The sequence below is a fragment of the Larus michahellis genome, chromosome 27 (assembly GCF_964199755.1).
Source record: "Larus michahellis chromosome 27, bLarMic1.1, whole genome shotgun sequence".
NCBI lineage: Eukaryota > Metazoa > Chordata > Aves > Charadriiformes > Laridae > Larus > Larus michahellis.
In genome coordinates, this window is record NC_133922.1 from 1,392,875 (window position 1) to 1,420,016 (window position 27,142).

A 27,142-nucleotide genomic window follows, 5' to 3' on the forward strand; every position below is an offset into this window, starting at 1 on the left:
AGGGGACGTTGTGATGGATGCAGGGTCCACAGGGGACGTTGTGATGGATGCAGGGTCCACAGGGGACGTTGTGATGGGTGCAGGATCCACAGGGGACGTTGTGATGGGTGCAGGATCCACAGGGGACGTTGTGATGGATGCAGGGTCCACAGGGGACGTTGTGATGGGTGCAGGATCCACAGGGGACGTTGTGATGGGTGCAGGGTCCACAGGGGACGTTGTGGTGGGTGCAGGGCCCACAGGGGACATTGTGATGGGTGCAGGATCCACAGGATATGTTGTGATGGGTGCAGGACCCATAGGGGACATTGTGGTGGGTGCAGGGTCCATAGGAGATGTCGCGATGGGTGTGAGATCCATAGGGGACATTGTGATGGGTGTGAGATCCACAGGGGACGTTGTGATGGGTGTGAGATCCATAGGAGACATTGTGATGGGTGTGAGATCCACAGGGGACGTTGCGATGGGTGCAGGATCCACAGGGGACCTTGTGATGGGTGTGAGATCCATAGGAGACATTGTGATGGGTGTGAGATCCACAGGGGACGTTGCGATGGGTGCAGGATCCACAGGGGACCTTGTGATGGGTGTGAGATCCATAGGGGACGTTGTGGTGGGTGCAGGGTCCACAGGAGATGTTGGGATGGGTGCAGGATCCACAGGGGATGTTGCGATGGGTGTGAGATCCATAGGAGAGATTGTGATGGGTGTGAGATCCACAGGGGATGTTGTGATGGGTGCGAGATTCGTAGGAGACATTGTGATGGGTGCAGGGTCCACAGGGGACATTGTGATGGGTGCAGGATTCACAGGGGATGTTGTGGTGGGTGCGAGATCCGTAGGAGACATTGTGATGGGTGCAGGGTTCACAGGGGACATTGTGATGGGTGCAGGATAAATTGGAGATGTGACAATGGGTGCGGGATCCATAAAGGATGTTGTGATGGGTGCTGGACCCACAGGGGACGTTGCAATGGGTGCAGGATCCACAGGAGACATTCCGATGGCTTTGAGAGCCACAGGGGGCATTGTGACGGGTGTAGCACCCACAGGGGACGTCGCGATGGGTGTCGCAAAGTCCTCTCTGCATCCTGCACCCGTTGCGATGAGTCCTGTGGATCCCACACCCATTGCCACATCTCCCGTTGGTCGTGCACCCATCACAATGTCCTCTGTGGATCCAGCACCCACCACAATGTCCCCTGTGGATCCTGCACCCATCACAATGTCCCCTGTGGATCCTGCACCCATCACAATGTCCTCTGTGGATCCAGCACCCACCACAATGTCCCCTGTGGATCCAGCACCCATCACAATGTCCCCTGTGGATCTCACACCCATCACAATGTCTTCTATGGATCTCACACCCATCACAACGTCCCCTGTGGACCCTGCACCCATGGCAACGTCCTCAGCAGCCTTTTTGCCGGGAAACCAGCTGCACTTTTTCACGTCCTGGCTTCCCCGTCTTCACCAGAAACTCCAGTTCTCTGGAAGCCGGGAGGCGGGGGGTGGTGGGGGACACACGGGACAGTGTCACAACCCGACCTCCTCGAGCCGTGCCAGGACTCAGCAGCCTCTACCCCATTCATCACGAGATTCTGCTGAATCAGCCGAAATCGGCCCTTTTCAGAGCCAATTCCTTCTCCTGCTGGTCCCGGGGGGAGGTCCACGAGGAGATTCTCCGGAAAACACAGATAAGTCTCTTGAACCCATCACAGGAGACATTGTGATGGGTGGAAGACCCACAGGGGACGTTGCGATGGGGGTGAGATCCATAGGAGACATTGCGGTGCGTGCAGGATCCACAGGGGAAGTTGCGATGGGTGCAGGGTCCACAGGGGATGGTGCGATGGGTGCAGGGTCCACAGGGGACGTTGTGATGGTTGTGAGATCCACAGGGGATGTTGTGATGGGTGCAGGATCCACAGGGGACGTTGTGATGGGTAGGAGATCCGTAGGAGACATTGTGATGGGTGCAGGGTCCACAGGGGACATTGTGGTGGGTGCAGGATCCACAGGGGATGTTGTGATGGGTGCTGGATCCACAGGAGACATTGTGATGGGTGCAGGATCCACAGGGGATGTTGTGATGGGTGTGAAATCCACAAGGGACGTTGCGATGGGTGCAGGATCCACAGGGGACCTTGTGATGGGTGTGAGATTCACAAGGGACGTTGTGATGGGTGCAGGATCCACAGGGGATGTTGTGATGGGTGCAGGGTCCACAGGGGACCTTGTGATGGGTGTGAGATCCGTAGGAGACATTGTGATGGGTGCAGGATCCACAGGGGACATTGTGTTGGGTGCAGGATCCACAGGGAACCTTGTGATGGGTGTGAGATCCGTAGGAGACATTGTGATGGGTGCAGGGTCCACAGGGGACCTTGTGATGGGTGTGAGATCCATAGGAGACATTGTGATGGGTGCAGGATCCACAGGGGACATTGTGATGGGTGCAGGATCCACAGAGGACGTTACGATGGGTGCAGGATCCACAGGGGACATTGTGGTGGGTGCACGACCAACGGGAGATGAGGCAATGGGTGTGGGATCCACAGGACACATCGCAACGGGTGCAGGATGCAGAGAGGACTTTGCGACACCCATCGCGACGTCCCCTGTGGGTGCTACACCCATTACAACGCCCCCTGTGGCTCTCAAAGCCATCGGAATGTCTCCTGTGGATCCTGCACCCATTGCAACGTCCCCTGTGGGTCCAGCACCCATCACAACATCCTTTATGGATCCCGCACCCATTGTCACATCTCCAATTTGTCCTACACTCATCACAACGTCCCCTGTGGATCCAACACCCACCACAACGTCCCCTGTGGATCCAGCACCCATCACAACGTCCCCTGTGGACCCTGCACCCATCACAATGTCCCCTGTGGACCCTGCACCCATCCCAACATCTCCTGTGGACCCTGCACCCATCGCAACGTCCTCAGCAGCCTTTTTGCCGGGAAATCGTGGCAGGTGAAGGAAACCAGCTGCACTTTTTCACGTCCTGGCTTCCCCGTCTTCACCAGAAACTCCAGTTCTCTGGAAGCCGGCAGGCGGGGGGTGGTGGGGGACACATGGGACAGTGTCACAACCCGACCTCCTCGAGCCGTGCCAGGACTCAGCAGCCTCTACCCCATTCATCACGAGATTCTGCCGAATCAGTCGAAATCGGCCCTTTTCAGAGCCAATTCCTTCTCCTGCTGGTCCCGGGAGGAGGTCCGCGAGGAGATTCTCCGGAAAACACAGATAAGTCTCTTGAACCCATCACAGGAGACACTGTGATGGGAGCAGCGTCCACAGGGGACGTTGCGATGGGTGTGAGATCCACAAGGGACGTTGTGATGGGTGCAGGGTCCACAGGGGATGTTGAGATGGGTGCAGAGTCCACAGGGGACATTGTGGTGGGTGTGAGATCCATAGAAGACACTGTGATAGGTGCAGGGTCCACAGGGGACGTTGTGATGGGAGCAGGGTCCACAAGGGACGTTGCGATGGGTGTGGGATCCATAGGAGACATTGTGATGGGTGCAGGATCCACAGGGGACGTTGCGATGGGTGCAGGGTCCACAGGAGACGTTGCGATGGGTGCTGGATCCACAGGAGACATTGTGATGGTTGCAGCATCTACAGGGGACGTCGTGATGGGTGCAGGGCCCACAGGGGACGTTGTGATGGGTGAAGGACCCCCAGGGGACATCGCGATGGGTGTAGGACCCTCTTCCCTCCCTACTACTACGACCATTTGGTTCTTCTTCACGTTTCTTCACTGTTACAAACGCCTGGGGGAGGGATAAGTCCCGCTGCACCCCCCCGAGGTCCCCAGCTGCACCCCAGCCCCCTTCCCAGGCTTCCACTCATCGCCCCCCCCATCCCCCACCCCCCAACCCCTGAGAAAACCTCCCCAAAACCTCATTAAACCGCTGGAAACGCCGCGCTCGCAGCACGTTCGTCCCGCTGAGAACCCCCCCAACCCCCCCAACCCCCCCACCCCCCACTTTTTCGCTGCCTCCGGGGTGGATGGAGAGGACGGGAGGGGCGTTTGTTGGTGTCTTTATTTTATTTTATTTTATTTTATTTTATTTTATTTTATTTTATTTTATTTTATTTTATTTTATTTTGTTTTATTTTATTTTATTTTATTTTATTTTGTTTTGTTTTGTTTTGTTTTGTTTTGTTTTGTTTTGTTTTGTTTTCGTTTTTTTTTTACTTTCCTGAGACGGATTAGAAAAATCCTTAACAGGAATTCCCGAGACCTTCAAGCCCCGCCCCCGCATCTGTCCCGTCCCCTTGCCAAAAAAAAATTAAAAAAAAAAAAAAAAATAATAATAAAAAAAAAAAAATTTCACCTCCGAGCCCGAAAACAGCCGGAGGAGCCCAAATGCCTCCCGCCCTCCCAAAACCGACCTCTGGGGAGACGCCGGTGGGGGGGGGAGAAGTTGGGGGGGGGGTGGGGGGGGGTGGAGAAGTTGGGGGGGGTGGGGGGGGTGGAGAAGTTGGGGGGTGTGGGGGGGGGGGGGAGGGAAACGCGGCTCCGCGCTGCCTTGATGGGCAGAAAAGTTGGCGGGTTCCGCCCCGTTTACGGGATTTTCTTTTTTTTTTTTTTTTTTTGTTATTTTTATTTATTTTTTTTCTCACGGTGGAGGCGGGGGGGGGGGGGGGGGGGGGGGGGCCGGGAGGGCTGCGCGTTAAAAGAAGGGGCAGGATGCGACAGAAATCCCGTTGTTTTGGGTTTTTTTGGGGGTTTTTTTTGGGTTTTTTTTGCGGTGGAAGCGGGACGCGGCGAGGTATCGGGATAAAGGGCTTTATCTCCGCGGCGGGCACCCACCGCTCCCTCGGGCGGCCGCTCTCCTCAAAACGGCTTAAAAAACGGCCGGGAGCGAGGGGAAAAGCTCCCGAAAAAGCTCCCGAAAAAAAAAAAGCAGCCGGTTCGCTGCAAAAAGGAGGATTTTTGTATTATTTTTTAATTTTTTTTATTACTTTTTTTTCCGGTTCCCAATCGGCTCCCCCAATGCGCCCTTCCGCGGCGCATCCTCCACCCTGCCTCAGTTTCTCTTTTCCCAGCTGGGAAAACACCTAAATGGTGGCTTTTTATTCCCCCCCCGCCCCCAAATCCCTCCAATTTATGCTTAGTTTTTCTCCACAGGGTGATTCCCGCAGGCGGGACCCCAGGTCGGGGCGGTGGGTGGGGGGAAAAAAAAAAAAAAAAAAGGACGAGTAAAGGGTTAAAATTCCGATTTTTCTTAACTCTCGGTCCCAAACTAAACCCCCTCCCCCCGAAACTTTCCTAGCCGCGCGATTCTTTTAAAAAAATCAGCCAAAATAATTCACCCCCACACTCCCCCCTCCACATCACGGGGTAAAAAAATGCCGCGAAAAGAGCCTGGCCTGGGGTATTTTAACGAGAAACCTTTCACCTCCGGAGCATCCTTGGGCCGCTTCATCAGTTTGTTGTTGGGTTTTTTGTGGGGTTTTTTTTTTTTGGTTTTTGTTTTTTTTTTTTAATTTTCACAGATTTTTACGATTTTGCAGGAGCCGGGATGAAGCCCTCCTTCGCTTTCCTGCTCCTGACGTTGGGTAGGTTCAAAAAAAAAAAAAAAAAAAAAAGACAAAAAAAAAAAAAGACGCGATCGTCTTCTGATTGTGCTGTTAGACGGAAAAAACCGCGGGCGGTGGTTTCTCCCGGGTCAATATCTCCGTCTCTTCCCCAGGAGCTGTGACAGACGTGCAACCGGCGCAAGAAAAAGGTAGGGGTTTTTTTGCCTGAAGGGAAGGTACTTCCACCCAAAACCGGGGTTGTTTCCGCTTTCGTGGTGGGAAGCGGGGAAGGGAGCGGAGGTTATGTGGAAATCAGATATTTTAGCTTCGCGCTCTTTGCCCTCAAATGCCATCCAGAGGGAGCTGGACAGGCTGGCGGGGCGGACCCGTGTCAACCTCGTGAAGTTCTCGATGAACTTGAGGTTCCTCATGGCCAAGCGCAAGGGTCCCGCACGTGGGTTGGGGCCATCCCAAGCACAAACCCCGGCCGGGCAGAGAAGGGGCTGAGAGCAGCCCTGAGGAGAAGGACGCGAGGATGGTGGTGGTTGGTGGAGGATGGGGAGGATGGAGGAGAAGGACTTGTTGGTGGATGAGAAGCTCAACACCACAAGCCGGCAACGGTACGCCGGTAGCCCAGGAAGCCACCGGCAACTTGGGCTGTGTCCCCAGCGGGGTGGAGGGAGGGGATTCTACCCCTCTGTTCCGCTCCGGGGAGATCCCCCTGCAGCGCCGCCTCCAGCTCCGGGGCCAGCAGAAGGACATGGACCTGTTGGAGTGGGGCCAGAGGAGGCCACGGAGATGATCCGGGGGCTGGAGCCCCTCTGCCGTGAGGACAGGCTGAGAGAGTTGGGGGGGGGTGGGGAGTTCAACCCGGAGGAGACTCCGGAGAGACCTTGGAGCCCCTTCCAGTGCCTAACTGGGCCTACAGGAAAGCCGGGGAGGGCCTCTTGGTCAAGGAGAACAGCGATAGGACGAAGGGGACGGTTTGAAGAGATTGAGATGAGATCTCCGGCAGAAATTCTTGGCTGCGAGGGGGGTGAGCCCCTGGCCCAGGTTGCCCAGAGAAGCTGGGGCTGCCCCATCCCCGGAGGGGTTTCAAGGCCAGGTTGGACGGGGCTTGGAGCAACCTGGGCCGGTGGGAGGTGTCCCTGCCCAGGGCAGGGGGGTGGGACTGGGTGGGCTTCAAGGTTCCTTCCAACCCAACCCATTCCATGGTTCGATGACATCTGCACGTACCCTGGGCAATTCGCTTCAGCCCCGGTTTCACCCCAACCGTTGGGCAACCAGGAGAAGTCAACCCCATTTTTAGGTGACACACCCCCCCCATTTCGAATCAGGAATCCCCAAAAATGTATGAGTTTGGGAGGGGTTTGGGGGGAGGGCCCTCAACCTTCGTCTTCCCGCAGCATCGCTGCTCTACCCCTACGGACTGGCCCAGCGCGACCAAAAGAACCCCAAACTTGACGACGGGACGTCGAAGAAGCTCTCCCTTGCCGTGCCCTTCACCTTCTACGGCAAAAAGTACCAAGCCCTTTACGTATGTGAGCCAAAATCCCACATCTTCGTTTCATTTCTCTCCATTTTTCCATCCCCCCCCCCCCCCCCTTTTTTTTTTGGTCCCTTTCCCAGTCCATTTTGTCACTTCTTCCCCAACAAAAATCTCTCCATCCATGGGATGGGCCTGGTTGCCTTAATCTGAAGGTTTGGGTTTTTTGTTTTTGTTTTTGTTTTTTTTTTTTTCTGGTGCATCAAAGCATCCTCCTGTGGGTGGTGGGGTCCTGGGGGGAGATCTCCACCCTTGGGAGGTCCGTGGCCATGTTTAGGGTGTTATATCCCATCACCCCCCGCTCTTTCTGCTAGAGCTGTAGGTGCAATAATGGCCTAAACGTGGGTGCAGAGATACAGAAGTCGGGGGGAAAGACCCCCCCCGTGTCCCTCTCCAGGGGTACCACGACCACGTCAAGGGGTTGACCCTGTGGTAGGACTCCAAGCTGTGGTTGCCACCACGTGGGGGTTGACCTGACGTCTCTTGCAGGTGAACAACAACGGTGTGATCTCCTTTGACACCCGGGTCAACCAGTACACCCCCGACCCCTTCCCCCTGGCTGACGGACGCCCCTTCGTGGCCCCGTACTGGGCGGACGTGGACAACGTGAACGGAGGGGACATCTTCTACCGAGAGACCACCGACCCCATGCTGCTGGCACGCATCACTGAGGACATCAACCAATACTTCCCCAAGATCCCCTTCACCGCCACATGGGCTTTTGTGGCCACCTGGGACCACGTGGCCTACTACGGCTCAACCACCAACAAGGTAAGGACCCACATGTTGGCCTCATGACCCACGTATTGGCCTTATTGACCCACCTGTTGGACTTACATTCCATTTGTTGGTCTTTGCGACCCATTTGTTGGTCTTTGTGACCTCTTCCTTGGCCTTCACGTTCCATACGTGGCCTTCACGACCTATTTGTGGCCTTCCCATTCCATTCTTGGCCTTCAAGACCCATTTGTGTCCCTCTGGCCACCTCGTGCAGAGAAGGAAGCTGTGGTAGACCACCAAAAGTCACCATCTGAAGGTAGACACCAAAAAGCCAGCCCATGGGCCATGCTTGACCAAGGTGCCCACAGTGTCTACCCCCTGCGTGGAGCCCTCAGGGCTAAATCCCACCCAGCCCTGCTTGTCCCACCACAGGTGGTGTCATCTCCCCCTTCCTTTTGGCAGGGCAACACCTTCCAAGCCGCCCTGACCACCGACACCAAGACGTCCTTCATCATCCTCAACTACTGGGACATCCAGTGGACCACGGGGGCGGCCAGCGATGGTGACGCTGAAACAGGTCTTGGTGGGACCCCGGCCCACGTAGGTGGAGCTGAAGAAAAAGCTGAGGGCAATGGGGTGAGGGAGCCAAGGAACTGGGGAGGAGGTTGACCAGTAATGGTTTTTATGGGGACAACGCCAGTTTGCCAAAGGTAGGACTTTGTCCCACGATATTTTTGGGGAAAACCACACTGAAGGTAGAACTTTGGCCCATAATTATTTTTTGGAGAAGACACGTTGGCCCATAACAGTTTTTGGGGACAAGGCCAGGTTCATCCAAGACTGGAAGATGGCCTGTACCATTGGGAGGGGACAACAATGGCAATGGTAGGATGGTGGCCCGCAAAGTTTTTTGGGGACATCACCAGGTTGGCTCAAGGTAGAAACAGGTTGGCTCAAGGTAGAAAGTTGTTCCGTGCCATCTCCTGGGGACAATGACGGTGAAGGTTGGAGGATGGCCCAACGATGAAGGTTGCAGGTTGGCCCACAACATTTTTTGGTGACACCAACATCGAAGGTAGGAATTTGGCCCATAACGTTTTTGGAGGCCACCACCAGCTTCACCGAAGCCCAGAAGCCAGCCCATGAGGTATTTCAGGGCCACCACCAGTAGAAGGTTGTGCCACCCCACGAGTGGCATTAAGTCTCCAAATTCGCTGTTTTCACCTTGTTTTCAGGCCGGCTTCAACAGCGGAGACGACACCAACTTCTACAACATCCCCGGCTCCCAGACCGACGCCATCATCAACATCACCCAAACCTCCAACGTCAATGTCCCTGGGCGTTGGGTCTTCCAGGTGGATGACTTTAAGGTGACAGGCGTCCCCACCGAGGTCCCCAAGGTGGCCGACGGCAAAAGCTGCTGGTTGTAAGTTGAAGGGTTTGGGATGGAAACAGAGGAAAAAAAAAGGGAGAATTGGGCAACGGGTTCCTCCTCTTGAGTTCTTGGTTTCTTCCCGTAGGTAAATGAAGTTGTCTGGGGCAGAGGGAATGTCCCCGTCGTGCCCATCTTCCCCGTCGTCCCAGATGTTCCCACCATCTCCATCTTCCCAGCTGTCCCCATCGTCCCCGCTGTCCCCGTTATCCCCTTCGTTCCCGTCTTCTCCATTGTCCTCCTCACCCCGTCATCCATGCTGTCCCCATGGTCCCCGTCATCCCCATCGTCCCTGTTGTCCCCATCTACCCCGTCATCCACGTTGTCCCTGTCATCCCCGTTGACCCCACGGTCCCCATCATCCCTGTCATTCCCATTGTCCCCGTTGTCCCCATCTTCCCTGTTGTCCTCACCATCCCCCGTTGTCCCCGTCAACCCTGTCATCTGCATCGTCCCTGTCATCCCCCTCACCCCATTGTCCCCATCATCCCCACCATCCCCATCGTCCCTGTCGTCCACGTGCCACTGGTGTAGGTGAAGGTCAAGGATGCGTCAACGTCAACTGGAGCAATAAAGTGGCAGCCGAACCGCGGTGGCTCCCGTGTCGTCATCGTTGTCGTTGTCATCGTCGTCGTCGTCATCACTCACGCGCCGCCGCGGGATTTTGGGGCCTTTTGGGCTGGATCCACCCAAATTCAGTGCCTCTAAGATGTCACACCCACACCATGCCTCACACCCCCCACAACCCCCCCCACAACCGCGCGCGCAACGCCCAACTTTGCACGAAACCACCTGCAAAACATGGCGTGACGCGACCCACCCAGCTCACACGCCGCGCACCGCAACTCACCACGGGCCCCCCCCCCCGCCCCTCACCCCAAAACGTCGCACCCGCAACACGCTCTGACACCCTCCCAACACGCAACACGCACCCCCACACCCCCACACAACACAGAGCACACAACTCGTCGCACGCGCGCCCGAAATATTGCACCCGCGACACGACACACCGCGCACAACTTGGCACAAACACCCCCAAAAGCGCCCCCGCGACACGCTCCGACACACCACACAACTTCGCACCCCCCCCCTTTGTCCCTGTTTGTCATCCCCCTAAAAGGGATTTTTTTTTTGGGGGGGAAAAAAAACACTCTCCTCTCCTCCGCTCTGGCTTTTTCTTTTTTTTTTTTTTTTTGCACCTTTTTGGCCCATTTCCACACACACACAGACACAAAAAAAATCCCCACCCATTTTGTCCCTCCCCCCCCCCGCCTCCCCCCCTCGCTTGTAATTTTGGGGCAGGTTTCAACCTCACCGACAATTAAAAAAAAAAATTAAAAAATAAATCCCTATTTAGTAATTCAGCCCCTTTTTTTTTTTTTTTTTTTTTTTTTGACATTTGCATCATCCCCCGGCCTGGCTTTAATCAAAACACGCTGTGGTTTTCCCCCCAGATTCACCTTTTCTTCTCGCCAAAAATGATGTAAAAGCTCTGGGTGGGTCGGTCCCCTGGGGTCGTCTGTATTTGTCTTTTTTTTGTTGTTGTTGTTTTTTCCATTTTTCTGCAAAAAATAATAAAAGGAGGAGCAGGAGCCCGGCTGCCCCAGGGTCGCTCTCGGTATTTGCATCAAGGATTTGAGGATAAAACAGAGCTTTTTGGGGCCGGATAAAAACCAGAGGGAGGTAAGGTTAAAACCATATATAACTAAATGTCATTTTTTTGGCAGAAAAGAGCTCAAAATATGAAAATATCTGGAAATTCCTCAGATATTTCCCCCCCAGCCCCTGGGTTTGTTCCTGATAGCAGATGAATTTGACTGTTTCTGAGGGGATTTTTTTGGGGGGGAGAAGGAGAAAAGGGGAAAAAAGGCAGGGAGAAAAGGGGAAAAAGGGGGGGAGAAAAGGGGAAAAAGGGGGGGAGAAAAGGGGGAAAAAGGGGGGAGAAAAGGGGGAAAAAGGGGGGGAGAAAAGGGGGAAAAGGGGGGGAGAAAAGGGGGAAAGGGGGGGAGAAAAGGGGGAAAAAGGGGGGGAGAAAAGGGGGAAAAAGGGGGGGAGAAAAGGGGGAAAGGGGGGAGAAAAGGGGGAAAGGGGGGGAGAAAAGGGGGAAAAAGGGGGGGAGAAAAGGGGGAAAAAGGGGGGAGAAAAGGGGGAAAAAGGGGGGAGAAAAGGGGGAAAAAGGGGGGAGAAAAGGGGGAAAAAGGGGGGAGAAAAGGGGAAAAAGGGGGGGAGAAAAGGGGGAAAAAGGGGGGAGAAAAGGGGGAAAAAGGGGGGGAGAAAAGGGGGAAAAGGGGGGGAGAAAAGGGGGAAAGGGGGGGAGAAAAGGGGGAAAAAGGGGGGGAGAAAAGGGGGAAAAAGGGGGGGAGAAAAGGGGGAAAGGGGGGAGAAAAGGGGGAAAGGGGGGGAGAAAAGGGGGAAAAAGGGGGGAGAAAAGGGGAAAAAGGGGGGGAGAAAAGGGGGAAAAAGGGGGGAGAAAAGGGGGAAAAAGGGGGGAGAAAAGGGGGAAAAAGGGGGGAGAAAAGGGGGAAAAAGGGGGGAGAAAAGGGGAAAAAGGGGGGGAGAAAAGGGGGAAAAAGGGGGGAGAAAAGGGGGAAAAAGGGGGGAGAAAAGGGGGGAAAAAGGGGGAAAAGGGGGGGAGAAAAGGGGAAAAATGGAGCAAAATAAGAGAGGGAAATGGGGGAAAAAAGCAGAAGAAGGGAAAAAGAAGGAAAAGAGAAGAAAGGGTAAAAAGGAAAAAAAGAAGAAAATGGAAGGGGGGGAAAGGGGGAAAAGGGGAAAAGGGGGAAAAAAGGAAATATGTTGAGATGGGGGCTTGAATTTTGTAAAAATTAGGGGGAAGGGGAGAAAATGCCCCCCCAAAAAGCAGATTTTGGGGTCAGGTGCACGTGCAAGCGCAATAAAATATAGATTTTTGGCATAAGTGCAATAAAATAGCAACTTTTGTGATGCACGCGAGTGAAAAACCCCCAGATTTTGGGGGCAAAAGAAATGGAGTTTTGGGGCAAATGCACCCAACCACTTATTTTGTGGAAAATAAAAAAAATAACCAGATTTTGGGGGGATGTGTATGAGTCCAACTGCAATAAAAAGATGAATTTTTGGGGCAAGCGCAATAAACCTCAGCTTTGGGCCACGGGCAAACTTGAGTGCAATTAAAAAAAAAAAAAAAATCAGAGAATTTGATAATTTTTTTTACCTTCTGCAGCCAAAGGATGATGGAGGGAGGGGGGAAAGCTGCCGCGTCGCTGCGGGTTTGGACCATCGCGTTATGGGGTAAGTTCAAACAGGGTGGAGAAACGCATCAAAACCCGTAAAAACCCCCTTAAAAAAAAAAAAAAAAATATGTGAATTACCTAAAAATTAGTTTTTTTCCCAGTCCAAAACCGCCACGATTCCACCCCCCATCCCACGCAATGTTGGGGAAGAGACAAAATTCCCCCCCTTTTCCACGACACGTAGAGGGGAAACCAAGAGGCAAAGCCCCCACCTGAGATATATTTTTGGGGAGGATTAGTTGAAAACAGGGCAATTTTCACCCGGCGCCGGCCATGGTCCTTCAGCATCATCTCTGGGCGTGGCTGGCCACCTTTCCACCCCTGTGGCCTTTCGGAGGTGAAAGGGGCCCCCTAAAAAAAAAATAAATAAAAAAAAAAATCCGAGTTTTCCCCTTCAAATTCCTCCATCTGGCACAAAACCCACCAAAATCCCTTATCTTTTTTTTCCGCCCCCCCGGGGAATTAATTGCTTTTTCTTCGAATTGCCGTTTCTTTAAATTGATAGACTTCTAAATTTCGATTCCTTCAAAAGCACGTCTTCAGTTCAGCATCTGGCCAAATTGACAGACCTTGATTTCTCCAACTTGGTAAGTTGGAGAGATCAAAGAGCCATCAAAAGAAATCAAAAGTCCATCAAAAGCCAATCAAATAAACAGCCGTCAAATCGAAAGCCCGTCGAATCAGACGTTCGTCAAGCCAAATGCCTACCAAATCAATGTTAATTTAAATGTTTATTTCTCCAAAACTATATCCCACCAAAGCAACAGTCCACCCAACCCCTATTCCGTGTCCGCCCAATTAAATTAAGATCGACTGAGGCGCCACCTCAAGCCCAAACGTGAGCTTTGGTCCCCAGCGGGGGTTGCCAGACTGACCTTACGGCCGATGAAGGCGCTGATGGTGAATTCTCCTCTTCCTCGGTCTTTTCCAGGGGTTTTTTACTTCCTTGGGGTTGCCGCGGCGGCTCCGCATCACCTGGGGGAAGAGTTCGTGGTGGCCTTCATGCAAAACGGGTTGCAGCAGACCCTCAACAGCGACTTCAAGCTGCTGATCACGGGTTATTCGCCCTTCACGTCCGTCACCATCTCCATGAAGAAGCCGGGCTTGAGGATGACGGTGCAGGCGACCACAGGCCAAACCATCCTGGTGAAGATCCCGCCCCAGGCGGAGATGGTGGGGAGCAAAACCTTCGACAACACTGTGGTGGTGAGGGCCAACAACGCCATCTCCTTGGTGATGGTCAACGAGAAGCCCACCTCGGTTGACTCAGCCGTGGTGTACCCAGTGCACAGTTGGGGCACGGAGTACCACGTGGTGACGCCCAACGTGGGCACTGACCGCTACGGCGAGTTCGTGGTGGCCGCCTGGGATGAGCCTACCACGGTTGACGTGCACCTCAAAGCCACGGTGACCTACCAAGGCCAGTCCTACCCCCGGGGCTCAGTGCTCCCCATCAGACTGGAGCCCTTCCAAGCAGTCCAGCTCCAAAGCCTGTCTGATATGTCCGGCACGAGGATTGTGGCGCAGAAACCTGTGGCCGTCTTCACCGGCCACACTTGCTTGGCCAGATTCACCCACTGTGACCATTTGGTGGAGCAGCTCCAGCCCGTTTCCAGCTGGGGCACCACTTTCATCGTCCCACCGTTACCTTTTGAGACTCAATCGGATATTGTCTACGTCTCCACTTCCCAGCCCACGCGCGTGGAGTCTCAACACGGGGTGACCAAGACCGTTCGGGAGCTACGGCCCAGCCGGTCAACGCTCTACGGACTCCAGGCCTTAAACACTTTGTACCTCTCTGCCAACGCTGGCATCCAGGTCATTTTTTTTGCCGATGGAGGTATTAAAGACGCCATCTCTTATGACCCCTTTTTTATGACCATCCCAGATGTCTCCAGCTACTGCCACTCCTACAACATCTTTGCCCTGGAGGGTTACGATAATTATGCCCTGTTGATCGCCAAGACCTCGGAGACATCGGGAATGATGCTCAATAAAATGCCATTGAGAAACGTCGCGTGGAAACCGGTCCCGGGGACCGATTACTCCTGGGCCGGGCAAAGGTTGGGTAGTCAATTCACCGTCCATATGGTAGAGCACAAGACGTCCCCCTTCGGGTTGCTCAGCGTGGGGATCCGGGAGCAAAAAGCCTACGGGTCACCGGCCGTTTGTGACAGTGGTGAGTGCCCCATGGCCACCTCCAGCTCCCCATGGCCACCTCTAGCTCCCCTCACCCCCTTTTTGCTTCCCTCCTGCCCCCCTCTCGAAAGCGCGGTTGCGACGCGAGGCAAAACCACACGTTTTTCGGGTCAAAATTTTGCCCTCCGAGCCGGGGGTCTCTAACCATCCCCTTTTCCGCTCTCACAGACGATGGAAAGCTGAGCTCGCGTCGAGAAAAGTATCTAAAATTAACTGGTTTGAGCTGAAACTCAGCTTTTCTCTCTTGTAGCACGAGGACAGGCAGGTCTAAAAGGGGGTAAATTCACCCAACATGGCTTTGGCCCACCTTAGGAGAGGATATATCACCTATAGATATATCGCCTATAAATAAATATATCGCCTATAAATAAATATATCGCCTATAAATAAATCGCCTATAAATAATCAATCCGTAATTAAGCAATCATTGAAAGGAGCCTCAAGCAATCAACTCAGATGGTCAAATCTAAGCTTAATGCGGCTAAACCTACCCGGGATAAATTCTTATCTATAAATAATCCATAAATAATCAATCCATAATTAAGCAATCAATGAAAGAAACCTCAAGCAACCAAGCCCGACGGTCAAGTCTAAGCTCGCGGTGGTTAAACCCGCCTGGGATAAATCCCTGCTTTAATCCCATGGAGATCTGGAGGTGCCGGTTGACCGTTTACGGTGACGCTGGCACTGTCCCCGAGGCCACATCTGTCAGCAAAGTCGCCTCCCCCCAAATAATCCTGCACGATTTCTTCCAGATCCCTGCCGGCTCGTGAAATGCCGGGCGAAGGAGACGTGCAAGCTGGAGAAGGGGGAGGCCGTGTGCGTGCACGACTACATGGGCACCTGCATGGGGTCGCAGTCCCCGCAGTACCACACCTTCGACGGGATGACCGTGGACATCCGGGGCGGCTGCACCTACACCGTTGCCAAGTATTGCGGCAACGATCCCACCCTGGTGCCTTTCGTGGTGGAGGAGAAGAAGAGCGAAGACGATTTCACGGAGCGGTTGACCAACGTCTACGCGTACGCCTACAACATCTCCATCCACAAAGGAGAGGGAGGTAAAATCCAGGTGGGTTCTTCCAGGTCGCGGCAGCGTTATTTGGGATAAAGTCTTTTGTGGAAGAGGATAAAACGTTGTAGCAGGCGAGGTTGAAATAAAAAAAAAAAAAAAAATAAAAAAAAAAAGGAGGAGAACCACCGAAACCATGGAATATTGGGTAATTTTTGCATAACAGATCAAGACATGTTTTGTACCGGACTCGAGATGTCCTCAGAGGTGCCTCCAACTAAAGTACGCTCATTTTTTGGTTAGCCTCAAGAAAAAGGTTGTTTTAAGGCTGCAACTCTACCGTGAGGTCAGCTTTATCCATGGGGTCCACCAACCATGGAGATCTAACCCCCTCCAAAAAAAAAAAAAAAAAAAAAAAAGGAGTCTAGGTGAGACGTAAGTCTGTTTTACCAGGTTAGATGTGGTTTCTCCCAGCCGTGCAGTTCAGTGGTCTTCATATAGCTGAGATTTTTACGCTGAGGAGTTGAAGGAGATGGTCGTCCCATGACGCATTTGGGTTTGGATCTTCTCCTGCTAAAGCCTGTGGCCCATCTACGGGACGTGGGGCAAAATTGCCGGTTTCTGCTGATAATTTGCTTCTTCCTGAAAGAAGTTCCTCTTTCTGATTGTATCTATGTGCTTTGTGGGGGCTGAGATTTAATCCTCCTTCTTCTCCTTTCCCCCGAGGTCAACAACAAACTCACCAGCCTACCGGCCACCCTGGAAGCGGGGAAGATCCAGATCTTCCAAAACGAAGGTCGGACCATCCTGCAAACGGACTTTGGGCTGCAGGTGACCTACGATGACGACTGGGCCATAATGGTGGCCGTGCCCAGCAGCTATTTCGGGGCCACCTGTGGACTCTGCGGCAACTTCAACGAGGACACCGAGGACGAGGCGACGCTTGCTGATGGCACTCGGGCTGCCAGCGTGGAGGATTGGGCTGAGAGCTGGCGAGATCCCTCCTGCCAGGATGATTGTGGAGACCAGGAGACGCTGCAGGACACAGCGGGATGTGGTGAGCTCAGATTGGGGGGGGAACCGAGCTTTTTGGGAGAAAAAGAAGAGAATCTCCATGGGGACCTGGCAGCGAGTGCCTAAGTGGTGTTGCCCACCCCACCAAGTTGACGCTTGTAGGCATCAACTTAACCAACCATCTCCGGCATCGGAGAAGGATTGTGTTGCTCTTTTCATGCCAAACCACCCCAAAATGCACTTTACCTGACTTCAGGCGTCCGTAACACACAGAATTACGCAGGGGTTTTCTTGAGGGCCACCCCTACGGGGTGTCTCAGGGACTCCGAGTCACTTGTAGGTATCAACCAAGCCAACATAGGAGCCCGATGTCCCTCTAGGGAAAGTGCTTAGCTCCTCCCTTGTGTTGCCCTCTATTATTTTTATTTTTTTTTTGAGATTTTCTCAAATATCATCCCCACAGCTCAGAGATGCCCCAAAAACAGCCACTTTGAGGCCTGTGGGACGGCGTGCCCTGCCACCTGCGCCGACCCCAAAGCCCCCGCGTCCTGCGACCAGCCGTGCGGGGCCAGCTGCCAGTGCAACGAGGGCTTCGTCCTCCACGACGATGCGTGCGTCCCGGTGGAGGCCTGCGGTTGTCTCCACAACGGTCGCTCCTACAAGGTCCGGGAGGAGTTTTGGGAGGACGGGAGCTGCCAAAGTCGGTGCCGATGCGAGGCGGGGGGCAAGGTGGCTTGCAAGAAGGCTGGGTGCAAAGCCCACGAGAAATGCGTCACGGTCAACGGCGTCCCCAGCTGCCAGGCGAACAAGTACTTCACCTGCATCGGGACGGGCGATCCTCACTACACCACCTTCGACGGGTTGAGGTACGACTTCCAAGGCACCTGCATCTACCAGTTCGCAGCCCTCTGCGCCCAGGACCCCAAACTGGTCCCCTTCACCGTCAAGGTGGAGAACAACAACCGGGGCAGCAAAGCCGTGTCCTTCACCAAAACCGTCACGTTGGAGGTCTACGGCAACGTCATCAGCATGAGCCAGGAGCATCCGGGCAAGGTCAAGGTAGGCGGCCACCAAGGACCTCATGCGACCTTCCTCTAAACTGCTTATTTGCTATGTTTCCCCCCCAAATCCCCCTATTTTTGACTCACCCACGCTTCCACAGAAGCATAAATTTCTGCCTGCCGTCTCCAGAGGGAGCCCCGAGCAGCTGGTTTGGATTTAAACGCCTTATTTTTAAGCTCTTAAAGAAGTTCATATTAAAAAAAAAAAAAAAAAAGAAAAAAAAAACCCCTACGACTTGTTTATGGTGTGCTGGAAACAGCCGATTTTCGCTCCGGCAAACCGAGCGAGTGGAAAAATAGCCATGAATAATGGCAAAAAGACTTCCACAATCAAAAGCTTATTAAGTTTGTATTTCCTTTCTCCCCGCCAGCTGCAAACTGACTCAATTCATTTGGGAAAAGTTCGATTCCCGCCTGGTTTTAGCCCAAGCGTTGCACAAAAGGGTCAGCCACCACTTTTCCTTTATTTTCCCTCGCCGAATGATAATATTTTCCACTGAATATAGAACCCTATGTCTGGAAGTCCTCCTCATGCGAAAGGATTTTTGCAGAAACACCCAAGTCTTGAGCAATTTGCATTTGCCTGGAAATCCTTCCCCTGCCAAACGTTTCGTGCAACGCCCCAAATCTCCAGCGATTTGCATTTGAGCATAAAATCCCCTCGGTGCAAAGCATTTTGCAAAATCCCCTGAATCTTGAGCAGTTTGCGTTTGCCTGGAGATACTTGCTGGGTTTTTAGAAACACTCAAAACTCAAGGAATTTGTAATTTTTCTGGAAATTCTCCTCACGCAAAGAATTTACCAAAACCGCACCAAACTTGACTGATTTGAATTTGCCCAGAAATCCTCCCCGTGCAAATGATTTTTGCAAAAATGCCCCGATCTCAAGCGATTTTCATTGGTTTTGCAGAAACGCCCAAATCTTGAGTAGCTTGTGTTTGCCCGGGAATCCTTCTTGGTTTTTTAGAAACACCCAAATCTCAAGGAATTTGCATTTTTCCCCCCTGGAAATTCTCCTCGTGCCAAGCGTTTACCAAAAACGCTCCAAACTTGACTGATTTGAATTTGCCCGGAAATCCTCCCCACGCAAAAGCTTTTGCAAAAACGCCCCGATCGCGAGCGTTTTGCGTGAGCCGTTTGCCGCCCCGATGCCACCCCTGACCCTCCGACGCCACCTCCCCCAGGTCAACGGTGCCTTCGTGGAGCTCCCGTTCACCCAGCAGGGCCAGTTCGAGCTCTACCGCAGCGGCGTCCACGGCTTCGTCCGCACCGCCTTCGGCTTGCGGGTGAGCTTCGACTGGTACAGCTACGCCCGCGTCATCCTCCCTGACGCCTACGCCGGCGCCGTCTGCGGCCTCTGCGGCAACGCCAACCGCGACCCCGACGATGACTTCATCACCCGCGACGGCAAACGGGCCGCGGATGAAATCCAGCTGGCCAATAGCTGGAAGGTGGGAGACGTCCCCGGCTGCTCCGCCGGTTGCGTGGGGGATTGCCCGGTGTGCAACGAGGAGCAGAAAAAGCCCTACCGCGGTGACGGCTATTGCGGGGTGATCGCCAGAGCTGGGGGGCCCTTCCGGGCTTGCCATCGTGCCATCGATCCCACACCCTTCCTTGAGGATTGCGCCTTTGATGCCTGCCACTACAAAGGCCACCGGGCCACCTTGTGCAAAGCCATCGCCGCCTACGTGACGGAGTGCCAGAGCCACGGCATCGGCGTGGAGCCGTGGAGGACGCCGTCCTTCTGCGGTGAGTGGGGCCAGAAAGGGATTTTCCCCTGCGCTCGGCCGCAAAAATAAGGTTTGGAGCCCAACCGCCCACTCTTGGCTTTACTTAGAGCCGATGGAAACAAAATGCTTCCAAAATTGGGTTTATTTCCCCCGTTTCCAACATCTCCTGGCAACGCATTCAGTTTATCCTCTCCCTCCGCAGCTCCGAGGGCAAATGGTGAGTTTAGATGCGGGGAAATTCCCTCCGACTCATTTCCAAAGCAAAATTCGTTCCTTCCTTCATGCAACAGTGCAAAATAAGTCCCCGTTGCCCTCCAGATTCTTCCTTGATGCAAGAAAGGGGAAGACAAAATCAGTCCCTGTCGCTCTCTGGAGCGATATTGATGCTCGGCCACTTGAGATCCGCTCAGATTTGCACCCTAGGCTTCGGGCTGATGAAAGAATAGGATTTACCTGCCCCATTTCTGGCCTTTCCTTCCAGAAAAATTATTAGATCGTCTCCCTCTGCGGCCCCGAGGCCAAACAACGAGTTTCAACGCAAATATGGATGGGGGGGGAAAATTCCCCTCCCACCCGTTTCTGAAGATGAATTTGTTCTCCCCTTCATGCAAGAGAGCAACATAAATCCGTTCCGCCCTCCACGTTCCTCCTTCACTTGCCCCCCAGCCACAGTGGGAATTACTCACCCTGCTGCTTTTGGCTGCAAATCCAAAGCGGGGGCTTCATCTTTTCTCCTCTGCTTCTTGCAGGCCCCTCCTGCCCCCGCCATTCGCACTACGAGCTCTGCGGGAGCAGCTGCCCGGCCACATGTCGGGGTCCAGCCGTCCCCGAGGGCTGCGAGTCGGTGCTGTGCATCGAGGGCTGCTTCTGCGACCAGGGCTTCGTCCTCAGCGGCGACGAGTGCGTGCCGGCGGGCGAGTGCGGCTGCGAGCACCGGGGCCGCTACTACAAGAAAGGGAAGGATTTCTACGCCTCGTGCCGGGAGAGATGCCGTTGCAAAGCCAAGGGGGTGGTAGAGTGCGAGGAGGTCTTCTGCGGTGCCCACGAAGAGTGTCGAGTAGAGGACGGGGTGCTGGGGTGCTACCCGGCCGGCTACGGGCGGCTGGTGGTGTCGGGCGACCCGCACTACATGACGTTCGACGGGCGAGCCTTCGATCTCCGGGGCTCCTGCACCTACGTCCTGGCCCGGCTCTGCAAGCCGGAACCGCGACTGGCCAACTTCTCAGTGCTGCTGGAGCACGACGTGGGCGGCCAGGGCAACGTGGCCCTGATGAAGAAGGTGGTTGTCTCCATCCACGGCTACAGGGTCAGCATGGAGAGGGGACGGAAGTGGGAGGTGATGGTAAGTCAGGAGGGGGACGTCCCGCATCCGGGTGGGCAAAGCCTGTGGCGCGCGCGTGCACGCAAAAATCCCTCGGGGCGGTCACCCGCGCAAAAATTTTGTACGCAAAATGGCCCGCCGCGTGCAAAATCCCCACGTGGGTAAGCCAGGGCGTCCCCGTCCCTCAGCGCGCACGCATGCGCAAGACCCTTTGGTGCGCACGCGCACGTAAAATCCCTTGGATGCACGCGTGCGCGCGAAAACCCCCGCCATCCAGGAGCTGGGATGGTTCCGTCCCTCGGCGCGCCCACACGTGGAAAAATCCTTCGGCGCACACCCGCACGCAAGACTCCCCCACTGGGAAGTCGGGATGCCCCCACCCCTCGGTGCGCACGTGGGTGCGATATCCCCCCCGGTGCGTGCGTGCGTGCATGCCCCATCCCCTTCCTCCGTGCCCACCCCAGGTGGATGGGGAGCGCTACACGCTGCCACTGGTGACAGAAGACAAGAAGCTACGGATTGGCCAAGAAGGGAACAACATCGTCCTCCAGACCGTCGCCGGCCTCCGGCTCCTCTACAACGTGGCCACCTACCTCCTCATCACCATCCCCGACGTCTACCGGGGCCGCGTGTGCGGACTGGGTGGCAACTACAATGGGGACCCCAGTGATGACTTCCAGCTGCCCAGTGGGTCCCTGGCGCAGAGCACCGAGGAATTCATCGCCTCCTGGAAGATGCCAATGGAAGACGGAGCGTGCACCGACGGCTGCAACGGCAAGGTCTGCCCCATGTGCGATGCCACCGACGCCGCTCCCTACAGTGCCGGTGACTCCTGCGGGCTCATCCGGGACCCGGCGGGACCTTTCGGGCCATGTCACCCACGGGTGAGCCCGGTGGAGTATTTTAACCACTGCCTCCACGACGTCTGTGCTGCCGACGGCGCCCGCGATGCCCTGTGCCACAGCCTCCAAGCCTACGCCGCCGCTTGCCAAGCCGCCGGAGCAGAGATTGGCGGCTGGAGAACGACCACTTTTTGCCGTAAGTGCTCCAGAATATCTCCACGGAGCCGCTTCGACTCCTATTTTCCTCCAAAGCCACATTTTCCCCCAGAAAAAGCCTCCAATTTTGCAATCACGGCTTTTTTTCCCCCCCCCAGCTTTTGAGGTAAATTTGCTTTCATTGTCCGGAGCGCAAAGACATACGAATGACGCGAGGCGGCCTTTTGCTTAACTTCCCCCCCCCCCAAAATCTATCAAATAGCCCGGAAACTATTTTTAAACCTCCCCCAAAAAGCTCATTTTGGGGCTTCAGTCACCTATTTCCCACCAAAAACACCCTGGAAGAAAGAAATTCCAGCTTATCGCCTCCAAAATGTCAATATTTGCGTCAAACGGATGGGAAAGGGACGTCCCTCTGCTTTGCCTCGAGGTGATTCACGACACCCAAACGCTGTGACTTGGATGTTAAAAGCAAGATTCGGTTGTTTTAGCACCTTTTGGAGCCATCAGGGATGCCCATCGGCTGGCCATGGGTCTCCTGTCACCCCTAGGGATGCCCCATTGGATCCAGGAAAAACAGTCATGATTTTTTTTTTGGTGGGGGGGGTAATAATGTTATTTCTCCCCTTTCCGCCCCCTCCCCAGCTCTCTCCTGCCCACCCCACAGCCACTACGAGCTCTGCACCCGTACCTGCGATTTCACCTGCTCCAGCCTCTCCGTGCCGGCCCCGTGCAGCTGGACGTGCTTTGAGGGCTGCCAGTGCGACGATGGCTTCCTCTTCGATGGCGAAGCTTGCGTGTCCCTGGAGCAGTGTGGCTGCGTGCACCAGGGACGGTATTTCAAGGTGAGGTTGGCCATCGAGGCTTGGCCTTGGGTGGTTTCGGTGGAAATCAGGCGGAGGAAGGATTGTGGGGTGGGTTGTCCCACCTGGGTGACGCAACTGGTTTGGGGAGTCAGTCTTTGATGGGGTGGGTTGTCCCAACTAGAAGATGACACTGGTTTGTGGCCTCAATCCTCGATGACTTGGGTTGTCCCATCTAGACAATGCAACAGGGTTGGGGTCTTGATCTTCAGTGAGGTGGGTGGCCCCATCTAGATGATGCAACGGATTTGAGGATTCCATCTTTGAATGGTTGTCCCACTTGGCCAACGCAACTGATTCTGGGACTGGTTTTGGGTTGCCACTTCATTTTAAGGAGAGATGTCCAAAATAACGCAATTAATAACATCCTAAAATGTGCATTTTTGCTCCAATCGACCAGGGGAAAAAGGACAATTAATTCATTGCGTTGCGCAACCTCCACCAAATCCATCTCAGCGTTTTTCTCTCTCTCTCTCTCTGGGATTTCTCCCCCCCTTGAAGGTGGGAAACTCCCCCCAAATTTGGAGATGGCGTCCGTGCGGATTAACCTTTGAGCCTTTCCTTTCCAGGCAGGCGAGACCATCATCTCCAGCAATTGCTCCACGAAATGCAGTTGCCACCCATCCCGGGGACTTGTCTGTGAGGACGTACGGTGTTCCCCGATGGAGGTCTGCGCCACGCAGGACGGGGCGCAGCGGTGCGTCAAGCGGGAAGGCCAGTGCCGGCTCTCCCCGGGGGCCTCCTTGACCACGTTCGATGGGGCCGGGGGAAGGCTCTTCGCCAGCGGCACCTACAAAGTGGCCGCCCTTTGCAACGAGCAGTCACCCAACTGGTTCAAGGTGGTGGTGGAGGTCAGCGAGTGCCGAGACGACAACGTCCCGGCCACCGTGGCCATCTTCATCTTCTTCCGCGAGGCTTTTATCACTGTGAATAACAACATGGAGGTGTGGGTAAGCTGGGGCAGGGCATGGGCAACCCTTGAGGATGAGAAAGATGATTCATTAAATTAAGACATGCAATTTGGGTCAGATTTATCTTCTCTTCCTCGAGACGCCCGTAGGCGTTCAAGCCAAACGATATCGTTGTGCTGTACTATTTTTTACGGGGCAGTCTGGGATTATTTTTTTTTAACCCATTTTTGGCATTTTTCCTTGCCGCAGGTGAATGGTCTTTTCACCCGCCTTCCAGCTGCGGTCTCCAAAGCCATTTCCTTGAGCGCGGCGGCGGGGAACATCACCATCTCCCATACGTCGGGGCTGGATGTGCTCTTCAGCCCCAGCGGGGAGGTGACGGTGACCGTGGGGGCCACCTTGGTCAACCGGCTCTGCGCTCCCTGCGGCAACTTCAACGGCGACGCCAGCGATGACCTGAAGCTGCCCAATGGCCGGGCTGTGAAGAGCATCGCAGAGGTCGTCGACGCCTGGAAAGCCAGGGATTTCGCGGGATGGTGAGTCACTCCCAAAAGACACCCCCTGCCTCCCAAACCATGGGTTGATCTTGTTTTCTTTTTAAGCCTGGGCAAGCAAGAGGGTAGGGAACAACCTCCATGGGGCATCACTGGGTTGGGCTAGGAGGCATCCGGGAAGGACTTCTCCATCTTCTTTGGTTTCATCCACAGCGACTGACACACAAACCCAAGGAAATTATTCCGGTAAGTGGCTCTTCTCCTCCTTTGCTGTCACATCTCATGCTCCAAATGCTCCTGCAGCCCCGCGATCGGATGAGGCTTAGTTTCTTTGACCCTCCCGAATTAATTAGCTGAATAACTGAGGGTTTCTGGTGCCTCAGCACGGACTGGCCGCAGAAAGAAGTGCATGAAGAGCAGACACCCCTTAGCTTCGACGTAGAACATCCGGTACAAAACAACCCAAACTGGGATGCCCAGGATAGTTTTCTTCGGAGAAAGAGAAACTGAGACAAGATCGAGCTGAAAAAACAGTTCTTCAGCGTCTCCGCGGGACGTTTTCTGCTTCGCTGCGCCGCTCGGGTCTGTCCTCAGGAGAAGCAGTGAGGAAAGGCAAATGCAGAGTGGTTGTGACAAATATAGATCAATTTCACTGAATATAGAATGGTCTTGCCGAATACAGGGCGATTTTGCCCAATATAGAATGGTCTTACCGAGTAAAGGATGATTTTGCCCAATATAGAATAATCTTGCCGAATACAGGGCCATCGTGGCCAACATAGAATGATCTTGCCGAATACAGGGCGATTTTGCCCAATATAGAATACTCTTGCCGAATATAGAATGATCTTGCCGAATACAGGGACACCTTGCCCAATATAGAGTGATCTTGCCGAATACAGGGCGATTTTGCCCAATATAGAATAATCTTGCCCAATATAGAATGATCTTGCCGAATACAGGGTGATTTTGCCCAATATAGAATAATCTTGCCGAATACAGGGCCATCTTGCCCAATATAGAATAATCTTGCCGAATATAGAATGATCTTGCTGAATACAGGGTGATTTTGCCCAATATAGAATAATCTTGCCAAATATAGAATGATCTTGCCAAATACAGGGCGATTTTGCCCAATACAGAATAATCTTGCCGAATACAGGGCCATCTTGCCGAATACGGAATGATCTTGCCGAATACAGGGCCGTCTTGTCGAATACAGCATGATCTTGCCGAATACAGAATGATCTTGCCGAACACTTGGCCATTTCCCCCGCAATTTAGAGCCGTTTTCCCCCAATACGGAGCCATTTTACTGAACACAGAGCAACCCCAAAGCCACCGCCCCCGGGGGCCACGACGATCCCTCCGAGGACTATCCCATCTCCGCCTTCCGCTCGCTCGCCCACCTTGCCCCTCCCGCACCCGCCCGCCTGCCCTTGCTCCACCGCCTTCTCCGGCCCCCCGCACCGCCCCGCCTGTCCTGCACGGCCCCTCCACGCCGACCCCTAACTCCCCGCCCCCGCTCCCCGACATGCCCTACCGCAACCATTGAACCCTTGCTTCCCCCCTGCTGCGGCCCCCGGTGGGGGGAAGAGGGGACCAGGTTGCAACAACGCGGGGGAGGGAACTGCCTGTTTTTTGGCACCACCCGCGACGCAGAAGACGAAGCCCAACGCCGCCGTTAAGGCTTGGAAACTTTTTAAGCGTTAATCCCCCGCCCGGAGAGAGGACGCGCCCCGTAAAAAAAGAGGGTTGCCTCGAACACAAGCCACCCTTTGGGGAGGGGGGAAGACGCAACTTTCTCCTTCCCCGTGATGATGGAAGGGCTGGTGGGGGTTGGCGGGGGCGGGGGACGACCGTGACGGCTGCCCGCGTTTCGTCTCTTCCAGCCGCGCCTCCAACCTCATGCGGATGGAAGCGGAAGCCCCCGTCTACCCTATGCAGTAGGAGAAACCACGCGGGGACCGGCGGGAGAGGAGAGCTGCCCCCCGCGTGCGCGGGCTCAACACGCACCTTCTTGTAAATACTTCCCCCCCCTCTGCCCCGCCACGGGGCAGAGGTTTTCGCGCCTCAAGAGGCGCCGACATCGGCCTCTTGGGTTGAGTTTCTCGCAAGCGCGGAAGGAAAACCGGCGCCGAGCTACGACGGACGCCTACCTACGGCAGCGGGTCGCGCGGCCTCAAACGCCTGCACGAAAAAAAGAAGAAAGAAAAAAAAAAAACACAAAAAAACAAAAGGGGGGGGGGCAAACGCTTAACGTGGCCTCAAATCGGCGCTTTCAAAGGGGTGTTTTGAAGCCCTGATCGACTTCAGGTGGAGCGCGAAGCCAAAGGGACCCGGCTGCACCTGAGCGGCCTGAAGGAAAGTGCGATAAACACCTCGAGCCAAAACGAGCGTAACGTCAAGGTCGGCAGACCCAAATCCCAGCCTTTTTTAACCCACCCCCCCCCCCCCCCGCCCAGAAACGCACTAGTCCCCTCCACTGTCTTCAGCACAACGCTCCCTGCTGTTGGGTAAATCAATAAAACCCTTTTTACGAAGTTTTTGCCGTGAGTTTGTGGTTGGTTTGGGTTTGTTTTTTTTCTTTTTTTTTTTGCCGGGGGGAGGGAATAAGAATTGCCGTCTCTGTTTTCCCCTGTCGGCGGGGAAACACCTCAACGTGGTTTTCCCCCCCGCCTCCCAGCAAAAACATCCACGTATTTTTCCGGCAGGGAACACCCCGGCGTGTCTCCCGTGGCGGAAACAGGCATCGAAGTTCGGGCCGGGTCTCGGCCGATGACGGGGCGGCGGGTGGTCTCCCCCCACCTCCTGCTCCAAGGGGAGGAAGAAGAGAGAGAGATTTGTGAGTTTAGGGGGGGGAAAAAAAAAAAAAAACCCAACCAAAAAACCCCCCCACGAAACTACTTTACCGAAATATTAATAATAAGGTCAAAAGGAAATAACAAAATAGATATACAAATAAATACGCATAAATATATACAAAACCGTATCGAGTTCCCAGGGAGATGCCACCAGCAAGCGC

At 54.4% G+C, this 27,142-nt stretch overlaps 1 protein-coding gene across 1 annotated transcript; it reads left to right on the forward strand.

The window, feature by feature from the left end:
- The first annotated feature begins 4,684 nt into the window (after positions 1-4,684).
- On the forward strand, positions 4,685-26,660 carry LOC141735015 (IgGFc-binding protein-like). The gene is made up of 20 exons (XM_074567431.1): positions 4,685-4,793; positions 5,539-5,583; positions 5,718-5,753; positions 6,951-7,081; positions 7,580-7,861; positions 8,273-8,410; positions 9,046-9,236; positions 9,422-9,772; positions 12,445-12,512; positions 13,446-14,693; positions 15,469-15,785; positions 16,452-16,782; positions 17,203-17,798; positions 18,985-19,549; positions 20,280-20,872; positions 21,316-21,889; positions 22,495-22,694; positions 23,282-23,662; positions 23,873-24,159; positions 26,010-26,660. The coding sequence occupies exons 1-20, from the start codon at positions 4,712-4,714 to the stop codon at positions 26,065-26,067; spliced, it is 6,474 nt and encodes a 2,157-aa protein (XP_074423532.1). The 5' UTR covers positions 4,685-4,711; the 3' UTR covers positions 26,068-26,660.
- Positions 26,661-27,142: the final 482 nt, after the last annotated feature.